A 9,951-nucleotide genomic window follows, 5' to 3' on the forward strand; every position below is an offset into this window, starting at 1 on the left:
GAGAAAGACGGAGACAGAGCTTAAAGGAGGTGGCGATAGAATGAGGAAGGTTCGATCGAGCCTAGGTTCCGTTAAACCCTAATGTTTTATTTTTGAGGTGCCTCCTGGTTATTTTGAGGTGCCTTCCTCATTCTATCGCCACATTTTGGTGGGTGGGTATACAGTGTGCTAGGTTGCACGGTTGTATAGAACAGTACCAACCAATGTCGGCAACGTATTCATTATTTATATAATTTCTTACATATTGTCCCCCCGATTCCGTTAACCGATGGTATTTTATTCTAAGAACCGACCGCCAAACTAGATCATCCGATTTGATTCGGCTTATTCACCAAACTTCAAAACAAGTAGGCCAAGTCAAATTGTACCAATTTGTTCAGTTCGACTTGTCTCATTTGTTTCATCGTCGGTTTGGTTCGATTTGATTCTGTTTGATTCGGTCAATTTTTGGTCTAAATGTCCCGCTCTAGTGACCAACATGTAGGCCCTCTTCAAGTGCATGTGAGAGAAGAATAATGTCGGCCACATTACCCGCTTGCATCATTTGGTCCAAACCCAACTACTGTTTGATTTGGGTCATTCATTCTCAAATTTTCTTTTTCAATTAAACGGCCCAAATGTAACAAAGACCCAAAAAAAAAAAAATCTTTTTTAAATTGCTACCTTGTTTCCAACATTCCTTCATTGTTGGGGCACAAAAAAATTTGGGTTAACCCTACACTATTCACATCGCTCTTAAGGTCAAAAACTCTGAGAGGTCATTGTGCTAAACTACTTCATGTCTTTAGAGCATCTCCAGGAGAGCCTCCAAATTTTATTTGAGAAATAGATATTGTAACCGACTCTTTGTACGCGTTTCACGCGTGATGCCTGACCTTGCATCTTCTTCCCTATTTCGTTGGCTGCTGGGACCTGCTTCTCCGGCAGTCTCCCAGCCTTTCTGATATTCTCTCCTACGTCTTCACCAGTAGTTCTTGGATCCATGGAGGAACGTTAATCTGGTGGTGCTTGTAAAAAATATCGGTTCTCTAAGCGTGTTCGGACCGTGGAAGATTGCGATCCTAAGCTCAATCTTGACTCTGCCCCAATTGCAGATCCGATGCAAGATGTTGAGTTGCCTTCGCAGAAGAGCTCGTTTATGGGTGCTAGCAGCTTTAGGGATAAGGTGATGAACAAAGTCAATTTGGTTAAAAATGTGGGTATTGATGTTCATTCCCTTGATGATAATTATGCTGATCTAACTGATGCAGATGATGTGGTGGTTTCTCGTGGTGATAAGGGACCCAGTATCCAATTCTCTGAGAGAGCAATGGATCGCATCTGTAAACCTTGGAAGAATGCCTTAATTGTGAAATTTCTTGGTAGGTCGCATACTTATAACAACATTCATGATCGTTTGCAGCAGAAATGGAGTTTGAAAGGTGGTTGGAAGCTAGTGGATTTAGTGAATGACTATTTTGTAGTGAAATTTGAGTTAGAGGAGGATTTGAATTTTGTTTTGACTGAGGGACCTTGGAGTATTGCTGGGCAGTATCTGGTTTTAAAGAAGTGGAGGCCTGGGTTTTGTCCAACGACTACACATGTCACTCGAATGGCGGCTTGGATTAGAGTCTCAGCTATTCAACTTGAGTGCTTCGATGTTTGGGCTTTGAAGAGGATTGGAAATTTGTTGGGTAAGTTGCTTAAGATTGATGCTCTGACTACTGCTCATAATATGGGTAAATTTGCTCGGCTATGTGTGGAATTGGACCTCACGAAACCTCTTGAGGCTTTTATTCAAATTAACCAAGTGTGGTATAACATAAAGTATGAAGGCCTTCCTGATATCTGTTATTTGTGTGGCCATTATGGGCATAAAAGGGAGCATTGTACTTTGAAAGAGAAGTTTGCCTCAAACAGGCCTGGGGCAGATTCATCTACTACTGGTCTGGAGGGTGGGTGAAGATATTGTTATGGGTCAAGAAGAGAATAGTAAGGAGCTAGATAATCTTCTAGGCCCATGGATGAATGTCCCACCACGGAGGCGACCAAAGAATATGTCTAAGGGGATGGGTAATCAAGGATCTGGCTCTAAGAATCAAGGCTCTTGATTTGATGCTTTTAGGAAGGTTAGTGAAGATTTTGGTTTTGATAATGTTGATTCTGGTGAACTGACAGTTCAAGGGACTGCAAGGAAGTCTTATGTTTCTAAAAATGGTGCTGGTTTTGAGAAGAAAGTTTGGACTAAGGCTAGGCAAACTAATGTTGGGAATAGGGTTGTGCTTTGTGATATTTCAAATAAGCCTGGTAAGTCAAAGGCGTCAGGATTATTCGGTGGTAAAACAATTGTGGGTTTATCTGGGCTTTCTAAAAGTAGTGTGAGTGCTAAAGGCAAGAAGGTTGTGGATGAGAGCAGGGCTCCTGTTTTCGACTCTGTGAATGCCCATATGGATACTTGGGGGAAGGGTCAGAGTTTGTACCAGGAGAATGGGGTCTATATATTTGGACATCAACCTCCAAATATAGCTAATAATGGTGATCATCATGGAATTGATTGTGATCCTGTGGATGATGAGGATTCTGTTGCTTCTTCTCTTCATGGTGGTCAGCTTTTTGATGAAGGGATGGATGTCTCAACAGGTAAGGTGAATGATTCCAGTCGGAATGTGGTAAGCAATGCCTTCAACAATGTTGAAGGTGGGCCGTTTGTCTTTTGATTGTAGGGTTTAGCCCTTGAGGTTTCTTTTCTTGTTGTTGTTTGTTTATGGGTATTCTATGTTGGAATGCTAGAGGTTCGGCTTGCACTAAATTTAGATACACTATGAAATTGATTCATGTTCATCGTGTTGATATTTTGTTTGTCTATGAGCCGAGAATTGGGGGGACAAAAGCTCTTGATGTGGTGAAGTAATTGGGGTTTTCGTGCTTTGAGGTGGTTGATTGCATCGGTTTCTCTGGCGGCCTTTAGCTCTTGTGGAATGATAATAAGGTTAGCATTGAAGTAATTGGTACTACTGATCATACTATTTCTGTTTCTATTGCTTGGCCTGGTCAAAATCCTTGGGATTACCTGAATTTTGTCCCTGAATGTCACCAGTTGCCTTGGATTCTTGCTGGGGACTTTAATGACATGCTGAATTATGATGATAAGTTAGGAGGAGCTCCTCTTTGTAGACTTCAAGGGTTCAGAAGGTGGTTTGATGATAATGGTGTGATTGATCTTGGGTATTCTGGTCCTAAATTTACTTAGAGTAATAAAAGGGTTTATGAAAAAATTGATCGAGTTGTTTGTAATGTTTAGTGGCGAAGGCTTTTTGCTAAGGCTTTTGTTAAGCATTTGCCGAAAACCAAATCTGACCATTGTCCTATTAAGATAAGCCTTAAGTCTAGTTTCTCTTCGTCTCCTAGTTTGCGTCCTTTTCGGTTTAAGGCTATGTGGTTGAAACATGACCACTTTAAGGATTTTCTTAATCAGCAATGGGCTTAAGGAGCTTGCTGTTAATTATTTTTTGGGGTTGTTTGTCAAGGAGCAACGTAGCTGCATTAGTTGGGATCTTCCTAATTTGTTTCCTAGTATTGAGGCTGTTGATTTGGCCAATCTTGTTAGAAGCATTGATGTTCTTTAGGTCAAAGAGAATTTGTTTCATATTGGTGGTCTAAAAGCCCCTGGAGTTGATGGGTTTCCTGCGTGTTTCTTTCAAAATCTGTGGGACCTCTGTGGGAATAACATTTATACTATGGTTTGCCAAACTTTTGTCTCCTGCAATATTCCAGAAGGTTTGAACTCTACCTTGATCACTTTGGTTCCTAAAGTTGATAATCCTTCTTCCATGGTGCAATTTAGGCCCATCAGTTTGTGTTGTATTTTATATAAATTCATTTCTAAGGTTTTGGTTGCTCGTTTGAGGCCTATTATGCCTGGTTTGATCAGCCCCAATCAGGCCAGTTTTGTGTCTGGGAGGCACATTACTGATAACATCCTTATAGCTCAAGAATTAATGCACGAGTTTAGGATTGCTAAGGGAAAAAAAGGTTTTATTGCGTGGAAGATTGACCTTTCTAAAGCCTATGATAGATTGAATTGGCGGTTTATTGAGTTTGTGCTCAAAGAAGTTGGGTTGCCTCCTTCGATTGTCCAATTAATTATGCATTGTGTCTCCTATGTTAAGTATCAGGTTTGTGTGAATGGTGAGCTGACTGAGCCTTTTATTCCTCAAAGTGGCATTAGACAAGGCGATCCACTCTCTCCTTATCTTTTTGTTCTTAGCATTGAAAAGTTGTCCCACATTATTTTTGATGCTGTTAGAAGAAAGAAGTGGAAGCCAGTCAAATCATGCCAGTCTGGTCCTATGGTTTCGCACTTATTTTTCGCAAATGATTTGGTTCTTTTTGCTGAGGCTAGTTCCCAACAAGCTAGGTGTTCGTGCCTAATAAATCTCGAACAACGTAACGTTCTCTTGAACGACGTAATGGCCTGACAACTCACTTGAACGCGTGATGACGTGTCAAAACCCTAGGGTCCGTCGTTTCAGTTGATGAGACGAAACGACGGCTTGCGAGAATCAAGGCAATGATAGCCTGAACGACGTGCTTGAGCATTTAAAGCACCAACTGTCAAAGTCGCTGCGAAGGAATGCAAAGGGTCCATCCCCTAGGATCCATTCGGCCCTTGCCTCAAACCATGGTCGAATAATCCGGGAATGTGGGGGCAATGTTCGTGCCTAATAAATCTCGACTGATAAGGCCGACCAGAAGGACTGCCTCTCAACCACGGCACCTGCCCAAAAGTCGAGCGCGGCAAGGTGTTATATTTCTCAGGATAAGGGTGAGCCGAGAAAGGCGAAACCATCACGGCCTCAGCGATCTTGAGCAAAGAAGAGTAATAACCCCTCAAATACACGGCCAAGATAAGAGCGCCACGTGGTGTCAAGGTCCCACGCTTCATTTAATGAAGTAACGCCTCTGACTACAGCAGAAGACCCACATCACGTAAGAACATTTAATGTGCAAGAGGCAAGGTGATTGAAGTCAGAATATAACGAGTAAAATCAGGGCGATTAGGTGTGAAAATCTTACAACTTGTGGGGTTAAGTCACCAACCATCAGACAAGGGCATTTAATGCTCCTTCAAGACCCAAGAAGCAGAACTCACGATCAGGGCGGCAGCCGGGATTTATGGGGGTCACACCACCATACTCCACGTTCCCAAATGTCGACTCGACTGCCCACTAGCTCTGATCAGCCTCATCATGCAGATTTTCAGAATTGCTGCCTCTTCAGGATTTCTCCTATAAATACAAGGCCCCAACTACGTTTAAAAGGTTCAAACACCACACAAACCTCTCACTGAGCAAATTATATTTTCCTGTCATTTACCTTCTGTCATTTATCTTCCTGTAATGCACTTTCGATACCTTTACTTGCTTTCTTAGGAGTAGTGGCAGTTCGTAGGAAAATCCATTCATCAATATATCATACGACCCTTGATTTTCAAGGCGCTGGAGCACCATCTTTGTCACTCTTCCATTCATTTCATATATCATACGACCGTTGCCAACCAGCGATGCGCCGGAGCACCGCCTAAAAACCCACCATCAACACCACCACTAAAGGCCTTGTAGTTCAGGCCGTGAACCTGACGGCCGAGATCAGTTCCTCTCTCGGCCACAGTCGCTCTGATTAGAAGTCAGACTCAACCAGGAGCACAACTCACCTATTCACCCAATCATACCAACCTCAAACGCACGGTAAACTGTGCTGACACGCCCGCGCACAATCGTACCTCATCAAAGAAGGACGACCTGTGTTGACACAGACCCCCTCAGCCCGGAGCACCAGGCCGCGAGATTTGTGAGGCCAACACTAGGGTGATGAAGGGTTGCTTAGAGTTGTTTTGTAGTGCCTTTGGTCAGACTATAAACTTTGATAAATTTTCTATTCTTTGCTCCCCTAATACCTGTAAGGAGGTGGCTAAATAAATCAGTCTCATATGTGGTTCTCCTCTTATTGAGAACTTGGGGAAGTATTTAGGAATGCCTTTACTTCATTCAAGGATCACTAAGGCTACCTATGGTGGGCTGGTGGATAAAGTTCATGGTAGGTTGGCCTCTTGGAAAAGCAAGGTGTTGTCCTTGGCAAGGAGATCTACTCTTATTCAAGCTGTGACTTCTGCAATTCCTAACTATTCTATGCAAACTACTAAGCTTCCTATAAGTGTTTATGAGGAGCTGAATCATATTAATAGGAATTTTTTCTGGGAAGGCAGTGAGAAAAAAAATAAGGTTCACTTGTGTCAATGGGATTTGGTGTGTAGGCCAAAGAGGAAAGGTGGGTAGGGGTTTAAAAAATCTCATAATATGAACCAAGCTCTTTTAGCCAAGGTGGGGGGGGGGGGGGGCGGGGGGGGAGGTTGTTTCAGAAGGATGCAAGTTTGTGGGCTAAGATTTTTGAGGCTAAGTATCTCAAAGGTCATTCCATTCTTGAAATAGAGTTGATCTCTAGACAAGGATCTTCTTCAACTTGGAAAGGCGTTCTTTTTGGGGCTGAGCTTTTGAATAAGGGTCTAACTTGGAGGCTTGGGAAGGGTGATAGAGTGAATTTTTGGAAGGATAAATGGGTTGGTGATATTCCTCTAATGCAGCATGTTGAATCTATGGAGGGTGTTGATGTTGATTGTCCTATTTCTCATTTTTTTCAAACACTGTTGGTGGGATGTGGATAAGCTTCGTATTTTTCTTGCTGAGGATACAGTTTAGAAAATTACTTCTTTGGTTGCTGACTTTGGTGGGAGGTTGGAGGATATTCGAATTTGGCAATATACTGCTAATGGGAGGTTTACTGTGAAATCTACTTATAATTTGCTGTTAAAATGGCCTGAATGGTCTGACCCTTTGTGGAAAGTTCTATGGAAGATGCCAATTCCCCCTAAATTGCAAATTTTTTGTTGGTTGGTGTATCAGGGGAAAATCCTCTCTAATGAACAACGAGTGAAAAGACACCTCACCTTTGATTCGACTTGTCAGTGTTGTGGTTGGCCCATTGAATACGTGCTTCATATTTTGAGGGATTGTTTTAAAGCTAGGGCAGTCTGGTTTCTTTTCCTTATGGGTAGTGAAGTTGCGAGGTTTTTTCAGGCTGATTTTAAAGCTTGGCTTTTAAGTAATTTGTGTTCTAAGTATGTCTATGATCATCAACCTTAGCTAGTGGTTTTTGTGTTTATCTGCTGATAAATTTGGAAATGGAGAAACATCAGAGTTTTTAATGCTGAAGCTGAGTTGCCTTTTCATCCTAAAAGGATTATTGCTTCTGATGTTTATGAGTGGCTCCAGGCTTGTCCTAATCCTATCTCCAAAAGGATTCAAGTGCAGATTATGTTGGCTTGGGAGCCCCCTGTGAATGGTGTGTTCAAGTTAAACGTTGATGGCTCTCGCAAGGGTGGTACTGGCTATATTGGTGCTGGGGGTATCATCTGAAATTCCCTTGGGGACTGGATGGGTGGTTTTGCTGTCAACTTGGGTAATGGACAAACTTTGGATGCTGAGCTCTAGGGGTTATTCTTTGGCTTGAAGCTTGCTGCGGATAAAGGGGTGGCTAGGCTTTCTATTGAAATGGATTCTATGACGGCTGTTCAGCTTATCAAGCAGCATGTTCGTAGTTGTCTTCATCCTTTTGCTGGGGTGATTGCAAGTTGTGTTGCTTTGATGAGTAAGTTTGATTCTGTGGAGCTTACGCATGTTTATAGGGAAAAGAATGCTGCTGCAGATTGTTTGGCAAATTGGAGTTTGAATATGGATCTGGGGGTCTGCTATTGTGATAAAGCTCTGATTTGGATTAGCTCTGGTCTTATTGATGATTTGTTGGGGGCTGTGAAGCCTCAGATGATTAGTGTTGGCTAGTTGGTCTTGCTTCTAGGGTTTTCCCCCTCTTCTTCATCAAAACCAAAAAAATTTAGCCAAATTTTAATCAAAATAACTAGAAAGCCATTATAGCAAACTATTTAAAAGTAGTTTCCTCCAACAATGTTCTCTACTTTGGCTAATCTCTAATATTTTATTATTTCTCTCACATCCTCTCTAAATTTATTTAAAAAATCAAAAAGTAAGAGGTGAGAGTGGGTTGTGTGCCTAGAGAGAGAAGACGAAGAAATGGAGAACCCTCAATTTCTCTTTCCTCCTCTCCAAATGAAACAAAAACAAATCAAGATAAAATGAAACAACAATCAATAAACAAAAATAAAACTAAGTACTCTAAACATACTCAAACAAAACAAATAAGCAACCGTGCCAGTTCCCCGGCAATGGCGCCAAAAAGGGTGTTGCATTCCTAAAAGGACACAAATTAATGTGCAAACAACCAATTAAAAATACCCGCAAGTGCACGAATCTAATGAAGTATAGATTATGTAAGTACGGGGTCGATCCCACGAAGAACTTGTCGGTTTCCTATAAGTTCTAATTTGAGTACGTAAAGAACACTAATTTTACACAACACACAAACACAATACAAATTGGAAACTAAAAATGAAGTAAGGAAGATAAAAGAAATGAAACAACACAAGAAAACAAAGAAAAACACAAACAACACTTTCTATCACCCGTTTATCACCATTTGGACAGATTCGTTTCTCTGTTTTTCAGTTTCGACCTCTGTCCAGTTTTTGACCTATAACTTTCCAACCGTTTATCCAAAATTCACGTTCTTTATACGGTTGGAATCAGCACAGAAAATTCAAGAACACAACGTGGACCAAAAGTCCAAAACAATTACGGAAACAAACAAAATTCAGTGACAAAGACACAAAACGTGTCAAACACGCAACTCACACACACATTGGGGGGGTTTTTTGATTTGGTTCAAGTGACCTATTTCTATTGCATGAAAGTAAATGAACTTTGAATTTAAATTTGAATGGCAGAGATGAATTATCAAAATGTGAAATTAAAATGTAACAAACACTAGGGTTTCGGAATCCACCCTAAACAATTCTACCCATGTTCATGGATACTCAAGTGATGAACTCTAAATGTATTGATGAAGATGTTCGCAATCAAGACCATGGGTCGTGGCTCAAGACGCATTGATTCTCTCTAATATACGTAAAGTGCATGGTTCGTGCTACAATACTTGTGCCCTCCTCATAACCGAACCTAGGTATGGTTCGTACTTCGATTCGATTGCAAGGAAAACCCATTAAGTTCAAAGAGAATATGAACATCACAAGAACCCTAATAGCATGGTGTTTACATTAGGTATTCAAGAAACCAATTCACATGGATGGTTCTTACTCCATCCATCTATTGCTTAGGAAAACATGAAGATACACATAATCCCAACAACCTCAAGAAGCATGCTTTCAAAGGTAATCAATCAAGGAAAACACACATCAAGGATAGATTAATTTGGTGAATTGGAATTCATCAATTGTTGTCAAGAAACCAATTCACATGATGCTCACTTAAACAAGTTCAATCATTTGTTGCTAATTAGAAATTGTGTTCTTGGTTATCTTACACAACTTCTCAACTTTAGCTACATGCATACAACCTAAGGTGATTAAGCAAAGGAAGCAAACACATATCATAAAATTCAATTAGTGAATGGGGTTCATCAACAACATCTAGAAATTCATACACTCAAGCATCAAAACAATAAGGTAATCATGTTTAGGGCTTCAACCTAAGCCCTAGCTATGGAGTTTAGTTGCTCATACTTATTCCAAATACAAACTCGAAATATAACTAGAAGGAGTTTACAGATTTGGAAATGATGAAAGCTTGAAGTCTTCAATGGTGGAAGTCTTCTCCTTTCTTCCTTGGCTGCACCTCCTTCTCCTTCCTTGCTCTTAGCTCCCCAAAAGCTGCTCTCAAGTTGTGTAGAATGTGGAATAGCCTGATTTCCCACGATCAAAAGGCTCCCAATATCAGATTGCAATTTTGACTTCTCCTCCCTCTCTCCTCCTTTCCAGCTTTTACC

General features: G+C 41.1%; 1 protein-coding gene across 1 annotated transcript; it reads left to right on the forward strand.

The window, feature by feature from the left end:
• Window positions 1–1,099: 1,099 nt before the first annotated feature.
• Window positions 1,100–1,942, forward strand: LOC110769292 (uncharacterized). The gene has a single exon (XM_021973237.1). The coding sequence runs from the start codon at window positions 1,100–1,102 to the stop codon at window positions 1,940–1,942; it is 843 nt and encodes a 280-aa protein (XP_021828929.1).
• Window positions 1,943–9,951: the final 8,009 nt, after the last annotated feature.

The sequence above is a fragment of the Prunus avium genome, chromosome 8, assembly GCF_965620075.1.
Source record: "Prunus avium chromosome 8, drPruAviu1.hap1.1, whole genome shotgun sequence".
NCBI classification, from domain to species: Eukaryota; Viridiplantae; Streptophyta; class Magnoliopsida; order Rosales; family Rosaceae; genus Prunus; species Prunus avium.